General features: G+C 45.5%; 2 protein-coding genes across 12 annotated transcripts in view; both read right to left on the reverse strand.

The window, feature by feature from the left end:
* The window catches only part of LOC115106942 (troponin T, cardiac muscle-like), a 309,390-nt gene that overhangs the window by 35,026 nt on the left and 256,418 nt on the right, over positions 1 to 17,946 (reverse strand). The window lies entirely within an intron of this gene.
* The window catches only part of LOC115106941 (non-muscle caldesmon-like), a 54,319-nt gene that overhangs the window by 22,328 nt on the left and 14,045 nt on the right, over positions 1 to 17,946 (reverse strand). For 8 of the 10 annotated variants that reach the window (XR_010460722.1, XR_010460723.1, XM_065008166.1 and 5 more), the window contains exons 2-3: positions 11,624 to 11,719; positions 6,527 to 6,609 (exon numbers count right to left, since the gene is read on the reverse strand). Coding sequence is in view for 8 of the 10 variants with exons in the window: in XM_065008166.1 (XP_064864238.1) it covers positions 6,527 to 6,600 (74 nt within the window). In the remaining 2 variants the exon portion in view is untranslated. Of the gene's footprint in view, positions 1 to 6,526; positions 6,610 to 7,255; positions 7,423 to 11,623; positions 11,720 to 17,946 lie in introns of those variants that run through there. The other 2 variants (XM_065008167.1, XM_065008168.1) reach the window with 2 other exon arrangements.

Below are 17,946 nucleotides of genomic sequence, written 5' to 3' on the forward strand. Positions count from 1 at the left end.
CGCATCGGAGAACTGCCCTCTGTGCTCATACTCCGACTGCTCCGTGCTCCTATTTGCGTACTCGGAACACATGAGTACACGTGCATATTGTGAAACACCCACACTCTCTTTCTCTCCCTCTCACTTACAGTGCATGGGAGTGCATGTGCATTTGAGTGCCAGGGAGAGAATGTGTATGCTAAAAGGTCTGCACCGCTCTGCAATTTGATACGCATTAACAATTCCATCAGACTAGAAGCTCTATTCTAACAGTCTACATTGCTCTTCATGCTTAACATTTGCACATAGAGGACTGGCTAGAAGTGCAGTTTGTAAAAATTAAAAAAATATTAAAAAAACATTAAAAAAAGAAAAAGCAGCAAAGACCAACTCAACCTCTGGAGAATAGTATTGTCCCAGAAACAGCCCAAATGTCATGGGAAACTGAGACAACAGCCAGTCCTTAGTGGCACAGCGTAGTTAGTATGACAGTATCTCAGGGTTGACGATGCTTCATGGACAGTCCAACCAACTCTTAACAGCTTAGTTAGCATTCTTGTCAATCAAACGCTTGGCTCTCTTGGCTCTAGACTGATGCGCCAACGCAATATCCTCATTCCTTATAGAAGACATATCACTTCAGTACGGCCTCTCCTCCCATCAGAGAGAGAGAGAGAGAGAGAGAAAATAGGGAGAGATCTTATCCCATATTCAAGATAATAAATCTTCCTATCGAGTAGGAGCCTGACTTTGGCTAGCCAGCTTCCCTTGCAATGACAAGCATAACTTATGTCGGCCATCACGTGAAGATGTTTTCCTGGTGGAGTAAATTCTGTAGCTGGAGGATGAAGGTAATCGTTTTATTGCAAGTGTGTGAAATTTTCAACAGTAAAACACTTCCGCATTTGTTTTATATCTCGTCACCGAATTTGTTGCTGTGGTCCGTTTTTACAGTGTGTACAATAAAAGTTGATTTAAGCCTAATGTTGCATTCAGTTTCCTGACTACTTGAGTAAGCACGAAATGTCCAGTCACCAAACACATTCGGGGAAAAGATTCCCATATATTTTCTTTACGACAAAATATCTCAGCAATGTCTGTGAAAACAACTTCGGAAAGCCCATGGGAAAGCTACTTCTTCACCTCTGCTGGACTAAAATGGAGAGAGAGAGAGAGAGAGAGAGAGAGAGTGCACAGGGAGGGGGGCGTGACTTACTGCCAAAACGTCTGGCCCATTCCCACGCTCGTCCCCCGTCCTCCACTGTCTCCGCCAAGCCCAGAGAGTGCAGCGTCATTTCCCCTGTCCTGAAGTCTACAGACATTCTTAGGGACCCTTGTGGTGTTATCAGTGCTCCATAGGCCTACAGACCTTTTAACCTGCTCGTCAACCACCTCTGTAGCTCCTGCGCTTATTTCTGAGCAACTGAGTAAAGGGCAAGTACAGTGCTTCCCATGGTGATGAGTCACACTGGTGCACAAGTTCCTTTTGAGTTATAGCTTGACAATATGGGCCCTGTCGAGACACATTTCTTTGCATTATATACATTGTGGGGCAAAATTTACTTCCCCGAAATTGAGTGGGTGGGTCACAGGAGCACCAAAACGTGAGGGAACCAGACCACTGCTCCTACTGTAGTCCACCCAAATCTTTCAGAGCTGGGCAGAGGCCCTAACAGACACAAGCAGGCCCAGTGAGAGTGTATGGTGCAGGCTACCGGTTGGGGAGGGCATGTTTGGAACGGTCCATTCACTGAGGATGGGTGTTATTAAGGTCTGTTTGGAATGGTCCATTCACTGAGGATGGGTGTTGTTTGGGTCTGTTTGGAATGGTCCATTCACTGAGGATGGGTGTTGTTTGGGTCTGTTTGGAATGGTCCATTCACTGAGGATGGGTGTTGTTTGGGTCTGTTTGGAATGGTCCATTCACTGAGGATGGGTGTTGTTTGGGTCTGTTTGGAATGGTCCATTCACTGAGGATGGGTGTTGTTTGGGTCTGTTTGGAATGGTCCATTCACTGAGGATGGGTGTTGTTTGGGTCTGTTTGGAATGGTCCATTCACTGAGGATGGGTGTTGTTTGGGTCTGTTTGGAATGGTCCATTCACTGAGGATGGGTGTTGTTTGGGTCTGTTTGGAATAGTCCATTCACTGAGGATGGGTGTTGTTTGGGTCTGTTTGGAATGGTCCATTCACTGAGGATGGGTGTTATTAAGGTCTGTTTGGAATGGTCCATTCACTGAGGATGGGTGTTGTTTGGGTCTGTTTGGAATGGTCCATTCACTGAGGATGGGTGTTGTTTGGGTCTGTTTGGAATGGTCCATTCACTGAGGATGGGTGTTGTTTGGGTCTGTTTGGAATGGTCCATTCACTGAGGATGGGTGTTGTTTGGGTCTGTTTGGAATGGTCCATTCACTGAGGATGGGTGTTGTTTGGGTCTGTTTGGACTGGTCCATTCACTGAGGATGGGTGTTGTTTGGGTCTGTTTGGACTGGTCCATTCACTGAGGATGGGTGTTGTTTGGGTCTGTATGGAATGGTCCATTCACTGAGGATGGGTGTTGTTTGGGTCTGTTTGGAATGGTCCATTCACTGAGGATGGGTGTTGTTTGGGTCTGTTTGGAATGGTCCATTCACTGAGGATGGGTGTTGTTTGGGTCTGTATGGAATGGTCCATTCACTGAGGATGGGTGTTGTTTGGGTCTGTTTGGAATGGTCCATTCACTGAGGATGGGTGTTGTTTGGGTCTGTTTGGAACAGTTCATTCACTGAGGATGGGTGTTATTTCGTGGCCTCTCTGGAGACCTGACCTGCACACAGATGTGGAGGAGATGGGGGCAAAATGGTAGCGTCGCTTCTCAAAGGGCAGCAGACTGACAAATACTGGCCTGCACAGAACTGTTTTGCATGTCATATGAAATAAGACATAAATCAAGTCAACTGCATTGGGCTCTGTCACCAAAAAAAAGGGGGTGACATGACAGAACACAGGACAGGGTTACAAGGTTTGGGAACATTCCAACAGAATATCAGTTTTTAAAGGGGACAAATTAAAACCAGTCAAAACTTTCATGTGTGTGTGTGTGTTACATTGTCATAGCAAAGCCCTGGTCAGTCACAGAGGGCAGAGGACAGTATGTGAAGTCCACTGTGCAGACCACCAACCAGACAGCTTGAGATCCCAGCTATATCGCTGTATGTCATTTGTCACAGAGTGCAGTACAAAAAGCCCAGTCAGATAACCCCTGGGTCCACAGTGACTAGAAACACTAACACTGCTTTCTAAACCACATTCTTTAGGGGAGATGTTCCAGATGCCTTTACATTCATTAGACTGTGCTTGATTAATTCAATCAAACGTTCATTCCAGTATGTGCAGAGTATTAAACCCAGCAGAACTACACAGTAGATGGTGAAGCGGAGTCCACCTTGGCCTGGTCGTCTCTGGCCTGCTGGTGATTAGGACTGGAGTTTCACCTCTCTGTCAACAAGACAGATTGTTCTGTTCTAGACTGGGTCTGACACAATGCAGAGCCACGAGTGCTGGGGAACTCCTAGGTCTCTCTCCACACACACACACACACACACACACACACACACACACACACACACACACACACACACACACACACACACACACACACACACACACACACACACACACACACACACACACACACACACACACACACACACACACACACACACACACACGAGGGAGAGCAGACAAGAATCTTGGCTCACCGGGCTAAAGGAGGCGAATGGAGCTCGTCAAGCCTTCACCACCTGATGACGGTTCAATCTGGCTGAACCCCTCCAGGACATTCAGACCTCCATATTGCATGTACACGGGCAACACAGTAAACCAAGCATGCATGCATACCAGTGGAGGCTGCGGAGAGGACGGCTCATAATAATGTCTGGAACGGAGCAAATGGAATGGCATTAACCACCTGGAGACCATGTGTTGGATACCATTCTACTCCAGTCATTACCACGAGCCTGTCCTTACCAATTAAGGTGCCACCAACCTCCTGTGATGCACACACACACACTCCTCCTCCAGGGCCTAACGACTAGGAAACAGCTCCTTGTGATCTCTACTAGTAAACACTTATAATGTAAAAGAGTTTGGCAGCCTTGACTGCAGATATTATTGTATAGACTGGAGTGCTCTCACTCCTCTGTGTCTCCTCTCTCTATGTGTCCCTCTCTCTCTGTGTGTGTGTGTGTGTGTTTTTTCTTTTTACATCATATTTGGTGATGGTTGACTCGATTAGTCCAACAAGACAACATGTTTTTTTATTTACAAAGACGGCCTACTCTCATTTGTAATGAGACTTGGAAATATTGATTGCTACAGCATATTAGCTAAATATTATCGATGTCATCTTTTATCAATAACGTGCGTGGGTTGAAAATCGCGCATGGTCCCGCCAACTGAAATGACTCCTTTAACTAAATAAACAGACGTGAACAAACTCCCGTCGTGCCGACAGCTTACTACTCTTACTCGCACACGGTCTGTTCTCTCTGCCAAATTCCATGTTCTCCATATAATATAGACACGGTGGGATAATAGAAATAATATAAAACACGGCTTTTATGACCTGTTGTGAAATATAACGACTGCATTGAGTTATCGCTCAATCAACTGGCGTAGAGCTGGAGCGATGAGGCACACGCCCAAAGGTACGACAATAGACGCCAACATTGCTGCAGAAGTTTACATTTGTTGTACAACATAATCACACGTCACAATTTAAAAAAATGTACAAGATGATTATATTCACCGATTAAGTTGACTGGGATGTATTTCCCGTTTCCAGCCACATTACAGTATTTACAAATCAGGAGGACAATGTCATAGATGTCAAGTGTAAACAAACAAACCGCACAACAAAATGCTGGGTTAAATAGCGGAATAGAACACACGTCGAGTTGTTTTACCCAACCAGTTGGTTTTAAGAGCTATGATACATCAGGTCATAGATCAGAAGAAGAAGACTTGAGGCGTGGCTTTTTGATAGTTCTATTTGGCCACCCGCGAGAGTAAATGTCATTCCGGTTAATCTGTTCTGTTGTATTGTCAACACATGTTATTAAGAGTGAGCACTGACACTTTTGTAACTTGCCAATCAAAGCAGTAACATAGTGTCATCCAAGGCTTTACAGACTTGTTCAGGCTTGTTCAATAGCTCCTGTTTGCAGAGAGCACTTATCATATCTTCAGTTGATGTCACTGCCATATCTCTCAGTAAGGGATTGGACCTCCAGAGATACACATTTGCATATCCTATTGCCCATGATGCATATTCCAGTTTTATGATGTGTGTTGGCAGGTTAAATGAGTGTTGTTCGTAAGAATAATCGGGATAAGGGATGAAGCTACCCAGACAGGCTGAGAAAACTAAGCTCCTGGTAGTCTCCTGTATCCTTGCTCCGTAAAAGGAGACATGGTTGAGGTGATCCATTTGAGATGAGCTCAATTGAAATGTCTGGGCTTGTCATGTATTACAGTAACTCATTTGACTTGAGGATGCACAGAGGCTTTCTATATGAGGTCAACAGTACATTCTACCAGTGACACGATGAGAGACAAAGCAGAACGTATTGAGTCAGAGAGAGAGAGAGAGGGAGAGAGAGAGAAAGAGAGAAAAAGGAGAGAGAGAAAAAGAGAGAGAGAACACAACACATGTCATCAGATCAGTGGTAGATTATTGCCTGCATGAGGAGAGAAAGCCAATATTTGCTGAGTGATGTTTTTAAAGCCCTGAGGAGAGTCCAAACTATTTAAGGGTTGGCTCTCTGGTTCCAACTTGGCATGGAGATCACAGGGACCTGTAACAACCTGAGCCCAGCTCAAAGCCCTTTAAATGACTTCAACTGGGCTCCGAAGAACACTGAGGTCATATGATCACAGCACTCGCTGTGTCATCAACACCCCCTCTGGACAACACGTGTACCTGCAACTCCCTCTGGCTGCACATTTACCGTTATGACGTCATGTTCAGAGTGGTTAACCAATAAGTTCCGAGGAGGTATGGTATATGGCTAATATGCAACAGCTAAGGGCTGTTCTTACCCACAACGCATCGCAGAGTGCCTGGACACAGCCCTTAGCCGTGGTATATTGGCCATATATCACAAACCCCTGAGGTGCCTTATTGCTATTCTAAACGGGTTACCTACATAATTAGAGAAGTAAAAATAAATATTTTGTCATACACATAGTATACGGTCTGATATACCATGGCTGTCAGCCAAATCAGCATTCAGGGCTCGAACCACCCCGTTTATAATGATAAACTCCAATGAGACAAGACAATAATTTTGCAGATGTGTACGTGTGTGTGTCGTTGTTGATGGATATGGCAGAGGTTTGAGGTTCAGAGGAGGATGAGGAGGAAGAGGAAGAAGGGAAGTAGGAGGAGTAGGAGAGGGAAGAAGAGCAGGAGTAGAGGTTGGAGAAGAGATGGAGGAGCAGGATGAAGATGAGTAAGAGCAATAAGCGGCGACAGGAAGAAGAGGCGGAAGAGGAGGCCAGCCTTACCGTTCAGCCTCCAGGCGCATCTCCTCCCGCTTCTGCCTCCTGAGCTCTCTGCGCCGCTCAAAGTCGTCGTCCATGGTTACGCCCTGCAAGATGACATCATCATTAACAACGTTTTAGTTTATATACTGGAAGGACATACGGGTTTATCACCATCCGGTACCTCTGTATCCTGCTGGGTCATATTCATTAGGACATGGAACAAAAAACATTTAAAAAAGGATCTGCAACTGAAAAACTCAAATAGGCGTTTCTTAAATGGTAGGTAGTTCCTCCCTGTTTCCTTCAGTTTTCTTCTGCTTGATGTGTAGTGGAAAACGACCCTGAGGTCTCTCTGCTCTAGACCTCGATACAGGGATGCATGTTTGTGTGCCTACTACGACATTCACTACCAATACTTGCAGTACATTTACGGTACATTGATATCTCGCCAAGCCAGACACACAGTCACATTTTCCTATAAAAAAAACGAAGGGAGAAAGTGAAGGAATGACAGAGGAGGAGAAATTGTGTGAGGAGGAAGAGAAGTTGGCACAGGATGTTAACGCTCCTCACTAAAAATACCCTGGGTACGTGACCGAGGAGAGGAGCGGGACCACCCAGAAGATCCTTAGCCGGTCATCGTCAACCTACGCTCTTCTCTTACAATAACACAACCATACACAACCCCAATCTAGCATGCTACTACAGCTAATAGTAAAGTATATTGAGTGAAAGGCTACAGTACTATACCTTAGCAGTTGATTAGACCTTGAAATATACTGTATATTCTTCCCTCTTTACACCATTCCAGCCCGTCTCCCACTGCTTTATCCCAGCACGGCTACAACACAAAGAGTTCCTGCTGCTGCACAATCTTTCACCGGCTTCGGCAGTCAACAGAAAAGGCAAACGCCTCTTCCTTTCGCCCTTCTACTCCTCCCCTCCCTCCCACTCACCCTCCCTTGATTTCCTTTCTTGTAACTCTACGTCTCTCTCTCTCTCTCCTTCCCAAACCTCTATTACTTTTCCTGTTTTGTTTACAGAGTTGTCAGTGGTTGGCTAGGATCAGATCTGGGATCAGTTTTTCGAGAGGCAGGGTGGCTTCCTGAGTTGTGCTGTGGATCCTGCTGTAGCCAACTGCTCTGTGCCCCTCTGTAGCCTCACACAGAGAGAGGACCTGAAATGGTCTCCCACACGCACATGAGGACAGGAAACAGAAGGACAGGGGAGGTATGCTTTAAACAAAACCCATCACTCCCAGGGCTTCTCTCTCTCTCTCCATAGTCAACCTACGACGCACGTGTGATTCAGGACAGATTATTTCCAACACCACAATAATTTGCTCTCTATGTTTAGATACACTTACGCCATTTGCAGGAGGAAGAAAATTGGCACTTGGATTTCGGCAATTCGTACAACTGTAATTAGACAAAATGAGAGCAATAACGAAAACCCTAAAGCCTACAACAGCGTTAAGTTTAATCACATACTTCCTAAAAGCAGCACTGGGACTGAGAGCACGCTATTAGTACGAGTATGATTTGGGGGATATTTAAGAATAATGATTTATGCATAGATCATAATTTGATATTAGATTCAACTGGATTTTGAGTTTGCCTGTGAGTGCAGAGATTTGTTTTTTTGCATTCCAGAGTATAACCCTCAATAAAATGGAGACATGTCAGTGTTGCACTGATTGCTTGAGAGGACCACCCATATTCTGTCAAAGCTAACATACATGGAGCAGAAGGAGAGAGAGAGAGAGAGAGAGAGAGAGAGAGAGAGAGCTTCCTGGAATGACATATTTCTGACTTTCTCTCTGAGGGTTTCATATTAGAACTGCCTCTCCCTGTTCACTGTAAACTATCGTCTCTCTCTCCTCTCCGCCCACTGTAAATTAAAGTCTCTCTCAGCACTCTCTCGCCACTGTAAACTCTCTCTCTCTACTGTAAACCAATGACTTTTTCCTCTCCCCACTCTCTGTCTGCCAGCTCCTGAGAGCTACAATGGCAATAATGAAACATTTACAAGTCAAATTCTCTCACTCTGCCACAACTCTCTGTCTGGAACTACCCAGCGCTTAAGGAACATTATATTAAAAGCCATGTTGATGTTATCCAGACAACGCTAGCTTCATTTTTATTTATTTTATTTAACCTTTATTTAACTAGGCAAGTCAGTTAAGAACAAATTCTTATTTTCAATGACGGCCTAGGAACAGTGGGTTAACTGCCTGTTCAGGGGCAGAACGACAGATTTGTACCTTGTCAGCTCGGGGGTTTGAACTTGCAACCTTCCGGTTACTAGTCCAACTCTCTAACCACCATGCTACCCTGCTTCATGTCCCCCTATCATTTCAGGAGAGGTCTGTGTTAACAACATCCAAAACGACGTGTTCTCTACTCACAAGGAGAGAGCTGGAAGAGAATGTGGCACCATTTCATTCTTAGAGGCATTGCAATGTTGATATGCAGTGAAATGTCGACGTAGTGTTTTGCTCTGCGAGTAGAACGGCATAGGAGGCCTCTTTTTCCACGAGTCATCACTGTGACACACAACCGAATAATTTTTGTCTTCACCACGTTAGCGCAAACACATTCATCTCAAGACTATGCCTCGGAAACTATTTGTGGAATGCAGCATTTTAACCTCCGAATGGTAGCACAGGATCTTGAAAGAAGCGCCATTTTAAAAAACAACTCCAGAAGATTCTTCCAGAGGACGAAGCACAAAAGCAAAAAAAGCTGTCAAATGTAACGTTAACATTGGCAGGCCTGTCAGCAGATAACTTACACCCTGACACTACTTCATCGGATAAACAGAAAGAAAATAGAGCGGGAGGGAGTTCTCCTGAGATACAACAGCAGCTTTTAGTCCATGTTATCCAAAGATTGCCCGAGTCCAAAACTGATTAAATGACACAATATTTGGACTGCCACCCACCAACTTTTTGATTGCAGCCGCTCTGGACGTCTCGAGCGTGGGACTATAATTAACTCCCGAGAAAAAGAGGCAGAACGGAAGAAAGACAGACAGAAAGAAAGGAGAAAAACATTGATGCCAACACAAACTTGGCCTACTTAGAATATATTCTAATATATCCTTAGATAGCACCAACATGCACAGTTCACTGTTAGTGGGGACATGAAAGCAAACATGGTTATGCTATGGGGACTCTGCCTAAGGTTTCTACTTTTGGCATCACAAGGAATGCTCTGTTCTTTTCCCTTTAAGAGAAGAAGAGGAGGGGATTGTGGGCCGGCTCCCACCCTCCCAGCTCCCTGGCTCTGCCTGTACCTGCAGGTAAGCGCAAGCTGTGTGCACATTGCCATGGTGACCCAGGTGTGAGGGTTGGCCAGGTGTGGTTGGAGGGAGGGAGCTGGGAGAAATAGACGTATCCCAGGTATCTGTCATGTCAGTGGTGGGCTGGCACAAGACCCAGGGATTGTGGCAGGAGCAGAGAGGGAAAGGGAGAGTGAGGCCAAGGCATCCTTCACCTCCTCTCTCTCGCTGGGGCCTACTCATTAGGAGGTGCTAGTGGAATGTGAGCTATGTGCTCTTTGCTCTGGCCCCTGTCTGGGCCTCTCAGGTGGGGTGGAGAGGTAGGCTGCTGTCACTCTTACTCATTGTCAGTCTAGCCATAGGCTACTGTGAGAGCCTGGTATGGCCATGTACAATAAACGTCTTCATCAGGATCGTTACCACTATAATCATCCTCATCATCTTTTTTATTTAAAAAAAACTATTATTTCACCTTTATTTAACCAGGTAGGCTAGTTGAGAACAAGTTTTCAATTACAACCGCGACCTGGCGAAGATAAAGCAAAGCAGTGCTACACAAACAACACAGAGTTGTTTGTGCGGAATAAACACATGGAATAAACATACAGTCAATAACACAATAGAAAAGTATATAAACAGTGTATGCAAATGTAGTAAGACAAGGCAATAAATAGGCCATAGTGTCGAAATCATTTCAATTTAGCAATTAAACACTGGAGTAATAGACGTGCAGCAGATGAATATGCAGGTAGAGATACTGGGGTGCAAAGGAGCAAAAATAACAATATGGGGAGGATGTAGTTGGGTGGGCTATTTACAGATGGGCTATGTACAGGTGCAATGATCTGTGAGCTGCTCTGACAGCTGATGCTTAAAGTTAGTGAGGGAGATATAAGACAGTCATTGGCAGCAGAGAACTGGAAGGAAAGGCAGCCAAAGGAGGAGTTGGCTTTGGGGGTGACCAGTGAAATATACCTATTGGAGCACGTGCTACGGGTGGGTGCTGCTATGGTGACCAGTGAGCTGAGATAAGGCGGGGATTTACCTAGCAAAGACTTATAGATGACCTGGAACCAGTGGGTTGGGCAACGAATATGAAGCGAGGGTCAGCCAACGAGAGCATACAGGTTGCAGTGATGGGTAGTATATAGGGCTTTGGTGACAAAACAGATGGCACTGTGATAGACTGCATCCAATTTGCTGAGTAGTGTTGGAGGCTATTTTGTAAATAACACCGCCGAAGTCAAGGATCGGTAGGATAGTCAGTTGAACGAGGGTATGTTTGGCAGCATGAGTGAAGGAGGCTTTGTTGCAAAATAGGAAGCTGATTATAGATTTAATTTTGGATTGGAGATGCTTAATGTGAGTCTGGAAGGAGAGTTTACAGCCTAACCAGACACCTAGGTATTTGTAGTTTTTTTTTACATATTCTAAGTCAGAGCCGTCCAGAGTAGTGATGTTGGACAGGCGGGCAGCAATCGGTTGAAGAGCATGCATTTAGTTTTACTTGCATTTAAGAGCCGTTGGAGGCCACGGAAGGAGTGTTGTATCTTGATCATCACAATCTTGAGTTCACCATCCTCCTCCTCTTCATCATCATCATCCTCCTGATCATCATATTGTAATATAATCTAACCATACCATTCAATTCCTGACAATGGCGTGATTATCTGCGCAACAGATTCCGGCCGCAACAACAGTATCCCCAATTCCCTGTCCTCCGGTTGGAGACATGAATCATGTCTGGCTCTGACACTGACAGACAGGGATGGGGAGGGAGGGGGAAAGGGTGAGTGAGAAGCTGCCCAAGGGAGGAAACGGGAGGCGTAATCTCACCTGGAGAGAGAGAGAGAATCTGAGCACCAGTCAGTCAGTGTGTCGGTCACTCCTGCCTCGGCCTGTTCCACGTTGAGGAGGAGGAGGGTCTCAAATCTGTGTGGAAAAGGAGAAAACTACTAAAACGCCATTCTTCATTCCATTCCCCCCCCCGGCTGCTATTCACTTAAGTGTTCCAACGAAACCTAGTGATCAAAAGGATCTTTCTGTTTCGAGACCCAGTTCTGTCAATGAGTGTGGTGCGAGAGCCAAGACAGTGAAATCTGTCTAGACTATGACATTCACCTGGGTCAGGTCACCCCAACTGAGCTCCTCAACTCTGTCCGACTGGCTGACTCGGAGTCAGGGCTCTCTGTCTGTCTGTCTGTCTGGCAACGCTGCAGGTGTGTCGCCTCCTGATCCCGGTGCAGTGTCATTTAGGTGGTGAGCCAAAATCCTATTACACTGATCTCAGACCTGCTGGTGTGATGTTTTATGGTGGACTCAGGTCTTAGTTCAGGTCTATGTGCACTGTGTGTGTGTTGACGGTGTCTGTATTACAGCGCAGCAGACCAGCTAATGGCCTGTACAGTAATGAGACTGAGCAGCGTCCCCACTGGAGCTGAAACTAAGCCCTGCACAGTGTAGCAGTCACTCCTTGTCAGTCAGATGACAGGCCAGGATTCCCCATTCCCACCCAGCAGTGTTTACACAGGAGCCATCAGGACTGTCTCACAGTCACACAGCCTGCGCTCTGTCTACTCATACACAGAGGAGAGGAACAGAACAGAGGTTTAGCTGTAGTAGATACCATGGTCTTCTGTAGGCAGACTGACTGACTAACGCTATGCAGGTGCTCAGGGGGGCAGTTTGAGATGGGCAAACGCCAAGATGATAACCTGTAGGGGTATGGGTATGTATCCAAATGTGGATAGCAATACAGAGGGCAGAGAAATGTTCCATCTCTGAGAACATCTGAGAGTGTGTGTCTGTCTTGGTCTGTGTGTGTCTCTGTGCGCCCAGCCAACGTGCATGTGTCCTGTCCATCGCCACCTGTAATGATGTGTTTGGAAGAGGTTGTCCTCCCTTGGTCCCGTTCAGCGTGATCTGCCTCTCCTCTCACACGCCGGCCCCGTGCCTCGCCTCCATTAACACATTTACTGCCTCTGGCCCAGCCCAGGCAGTGAAACACGCCAGGATGTGGCCACATCAATTCATTGGAGTTTTAGGCATGGGGGGAGGCCATAATTTCTGACTCTCTTTCTCTTTGCCTCGCTCTCCCCTTCACCCGTCTCTTAGTCTGTCACGGTACAGACACTGCTGTTGGACCGCAAAGGCATGATCCGACCAGCTGCTGACTACGTGCTCATTGTCAACACTGGGAGAATGTGAGGAGGAGGAGTGTGTGTGTGTGTGTGTGTGTGTGTGTGTGTGTGTGTGTGAGAGAGAGACTGCACATACTTCCTCCCCTACATACTGATGCCAAGGGGTTGTCAGACAACTCAGTTGACCCGAGGACAGATCCTGTGGTGTCAGAGTAGAAGACTTTAGCGGGGACACATCTTTCCTTGGGCAGGATATGAGGTGGCCAAAAGCATCTGAGCTCAGCTCGATCTCAAAACCATCTGCTTCATATGTTCGGGCTCTATCCGCTCCAAAACAAATTCATTCCGCGAGAAGTTTCGGGTTAGCGCTAATACGGAAGAATTCTGCAAATTAAAGCACTATTCATAGAATATTGGAGAGCTGAGAGCCCATTGGAAATGACAGTATAAGGACCGACTAAACTTGAATTCTTAAGACGCACCATCATTAGTGACTTAGTCTGATGATCACACACAATCCCTCCCAAATCACCACAGATTGCTATTGTGTTGACTTTGGCTGTAAGATTGAGGAGTGAGGGGAAAATATTGGGGCTGAAAAAAAAAAAAAAGAGGTCCAAGCCTCTGAGTTTCCACTCGGGGATGAAAAAGGAGACTCCAGCATGCATTCCCAGACAATGGTTCACGATCCCTGACACATCTCCTTTCCCAGACGAATATTCAGTCTGACTGCTAGCTATAGCCTAAGGTCACCTGTAACAGCTCACAGCTGAGAATCCGTCACCGACACACTGTAATCATCACAGGCAAAAACGGATCACTGGATGTTACCGTCCAATCAGGGTTGTGCTAGACAAGGTTCTTTCACTGATATGCTTGACATCTCAGCTACTAAACCTAGTGTGTGATGTAACATGTTGATCAAATTACTCACATAACCCTTTTTTGGGAAGGAAAAAAAGGCACCCGAATGCCTTACATAATTCTGATAAGAGATGACAAATTTAGCCCCATCCTGGAACATTTCGATACATTTCCCAGTGCCAGTGTGATTAAACTTGGGTTTTTTGGCGTGGCATGTTCAATTGGTGTTTTAAATAGAACATTAGTCATTGGAATAATCTATTTTTACTCTTCTGGTTTGGTCCCAAACACGGTTCTGTTCCTCTCGTCCTCTCCTCTCCTCTCCTCCAGTAATGCTTATTAAACCTGTTAAACGTGTTATGACCTCCTCTCTCCCCCCAGAGAGTCCTTCCTTTTCGGCCTGACACACACACACACACACACACCTGTACATCAGCTTTCCTCAGTTGATCAGCTTCAACCTTCGCTACATGTCTGTCTTTAAAGCACCATGTCGGAGACTCGTCGTGCTCGTCGCCAAAGACGAATACACCCACCATGCCATAGTTAATTCACGTCACCATGGGTTAAACCATCAACCCTAGTCCAATACTCAGTCCAAATGAGATCGCTGCCAACAGCTGAGATGAGAGGACAAAAGAGGATGTCAGTAAAACATAATCTTGCTATCAACGTTGCTTTTTTAAGAGTCATTTGCATTAGGATTAGTTTATACAGTGAACCCTTTAATGACATTGTAAAGATTCAGCGAGTTGCAGAATGACGAGCAACGGCAGTACATGAGACGAGGCCTTTTCTCCTGTCCTCGTTGTGTTTTAAAAGGCTCGTGCCGTGCCTTAAATGGTGCGCTTTCAACGTCAGATCCACAGTCAGCCCCGTATCAGAGCAGCGCGGCCCAAGGAGAACAAATCCCACAGAAAATAGGGATGTTTTTTTTGTACTCCATCAGAAGGCTACTGCTCATTGGCTGTACTCCATATGACCAAATATGGAAGAAAAAAAAAAGCTCCCTTTCCCGTAACCTAACTGGGAGAGAAAAAAAAAGAATTCTAGCTAACATGCTGTGCAGTGAGATACAGGCAGCTCTCCCACTTATAACATACTGACCACAAAAGAGGCCAGGGTTCAAATAGTATTGGGAATTGTTGAAGTTCTTTGAGTGTTTGCTCGGAGTCTGCCTGGCGTGCCAGATGGGGTGGGGATTGCACTTTGGGGGCTTGTCCAGTGGTTCCACGAACCCTGGCAAGCTCAATCAAGCACAGTTAAACTCTTTGAAATATTTCAAATACTATTTGAAACCAGGTTTGGTTCGGGCTGGCTCTATCCCTAAGTAACATGCCTGATGATGGTGGCATCCCTGGGACAGTGCAAAGTAAAACCAGAATATTATTAGACTGGCTTGCCCTAGACAAGGAGGACCACATTGCAACTCTATATCTTTGTCTGGCTGGATCGCTATGGTACAAGGAAGGGTGTGTGAACCTGTGGTAAAGGCCGACTCCATTTGAAGCCAGTAGGGAGTTGAAAATAACTAACCTTTCTTTGTTCATTTTTAGAAAAATATACATATTTCTCTTCCACGAAAGGGTCGACATTCTGCACTCTAAAGCCTGAAGGTCTGTACCGTAGGTTACATTTCTCTTGGCTGAACACAGTCTCAATCCGAGGGGTCTCAGCCCTGCGCTGCAGTTAGAAACAGTTTGTTTATCTGCCCCCAGACTATTTGGTCCCTGACAAACGCCTGCCACTGTTGTCAATCAAAGAAGGAAACCAAACGACTGGCCAAGAGGAAAAAAAAACACAACCCAGCAGTAGAACAAAGCAATAAATAAACTCGCTTGGCTTTTTCCCTTGTATTTAGTCAAGACGGAGTGGTTTTAGCTGTCAGCATGTAACCTATGAAATAATACATCAAGACTCTAGTCCAAATATCCAGAACACCAACTAATCTCAATAAATATCTGCCTCCGCTCTTGACGCAGGTTTTTTTTGTCATGAATATTTTTGGAGGCAGCTCTGTAGACTGGTCACTAGCTAGCACAGCCTCAAAGTCATAACATCTGATTTGAAACCTAACCCTAACCACACTGCTAACCTTGAACGAAGGCCAAAAATATAAATTAATATATAGCCAATTTTGACTTTGCAGCTGGCTTATCTAGGGGAAATCGCACGGTTCTGTCTCCAGGGCAAGATTAATGACAATAAACGTCAACCTTGATATCAACAGCCTTTGTCTTGTGTAATTCCACTAGGACATACAGTACACTAAATGTTGCCATCTTCTTTCTATACTGACGTGGCTATGAAGCCGCTCTACAGCAGTTTGACAGAAGGGGGTGGGTAACTGAATGAATCCTGACCGAATCCTGTTTAGCAGACAGGAAGCTCACTCAGTTGAAACACTCACTCACTCACGACTGGGGACTTTGACGAATGACTCGCTCACCCCACCTGTTCAGGAGAAAGGCTTCCTCTTCCTCCACCCTGTCTGCGTCCCAAATGGCACCCTATTCCGGATACAGCGCACTTCTTCAAGAGTAGCGAACCACGTAGGGGAACAGGGTGCCATTTGGGACACGTGCGGTCAGCGACAACCCACCATCTTGACACCTGCCATCTTTTAGTATAACTAACCCCCCCTCCCCCCATGGGCCCTGAACCACTCCTCGACAGATCATTAATCTGACATTCACTGACCAGAGAGTAGCAGGGTGTAGCAAGGCTGGGGTGTTGACACCTACATGATGTGTTTTACTCAAAGCAAAGCACTACTGATGCCAGTACAACCAAAAGGTCTGGATCTACTACATCTCTCTGTCTCCAGGTTGGGGGCATTCGGATGGGAGCACATCCTGTACCAAAATAGACCTGTGTGTCACTAGAGGCCCCAATTCATGTATGGAACATGATAACATAGTAAAGCGTAAGTAACAGTAACATTGTCCTCACCAAACCGTCGATTGCGATCGATCTCAAAGGCATTCCTAGTCGATTGCCAAACATTTCTATAAAAAAACTGCGATAAAGCCATTCATTCCTAAATGTTTCTGTCTCGCGCTGTTGACAGTAGGTGAACTTGTTTCATCTGCCCTGCGTTCCGGGTAGACGAAGTGTTCCCATTTTTAACCATTTCATGTGTCTGAAGATACAAACTCCACCTACTCAGCGTTCCCGGAGAGCAAATCAAGTGCATCTATAGGCCTACCGCTAGCAAATCGTTTTGCTCAGACCATGTGCCTGTCTGCAGCTTCCTCGAGCTTACAACAAAGTAAGTTTATACTGTGATTTCAAAGCATCTAAAACCATGACTAGAGAGAGACTGTCAACGAATACAGAAAAGAGCTTTTGTTTTTATGATTGAGTTCATGTTTAAAGTTCATACTCCGCACTGTCAACACTTTTATATGCCATAAAATGCACTTCTCCACTTGCGCTGCAACCAGCACCGCAGCTTCAATGAATGAGTAGCAAAATGTCCCGATAAGGTTGCGTTGTTGTTATTATTAGCGTCGTGTCTTTAAAAAAATTCATCGAGGAATATTTCACTTTCTCTGGTCATAGGAGTAACAACATGGATTTGTGCGTGATGCAAAAAATAATGCAGCGTGAGTTTCGCGCATCAGCTCGGGAACATGGTCGCCCCTTTTTGGTCAGTCTTAGCCGAGGGACGGTCCCACTGTGAGAAACGGACCCTCTGATGCTCTCCCTTCGCTGACCATCAAATCCAGACACAATCAGTCCAGTAAAATAAAGAATGCACATTGTTTATGCTCACTGAGCTGTGTTACTCAGGTAACACAACAAGATCATATACCTCGAGTTTAGAGTTTGAGTTGATTTTATTTTTACAAGGACATTAATCAACGTTTCAGTAAAAGTGCCGGTTTTAGCCAGCCGGCTAATTGTCAACGGCAGTCCCTGGGCAGGTTATTAAAAACAATTACAATATAGACAATAGCAACATAGGACAAGCAAGACGTAGCATACAGACATAGCAACATAGAACAAAAAGCAGCAAGAAAAAAGTAATAAAAGCAACAAAGTGTTTCCACACCTCACAAGCTACAGACGACATGGAAAGCGGCAACACACAGCTAGGGACCATGTTCACACATCTGATTGACCTTTAGCCATGTCTTCAAGCATTTTGTG

This window comes from Oncorhynchus nerka, linkage group LG23 (assembly GCF_034236695.1).
Source record: "Oncorhynchus nerka isolate Pitt River linkage group LG23, Oner_Uvic_2.0, whole genome shotgun sequence".
Lineage (NCBI taxonomy): Eukaryota > Metazoa > Chordata > Actinopteri > Salmoniformes > Salmonidae > Oncorhynchus > Oncorhynchus nerka.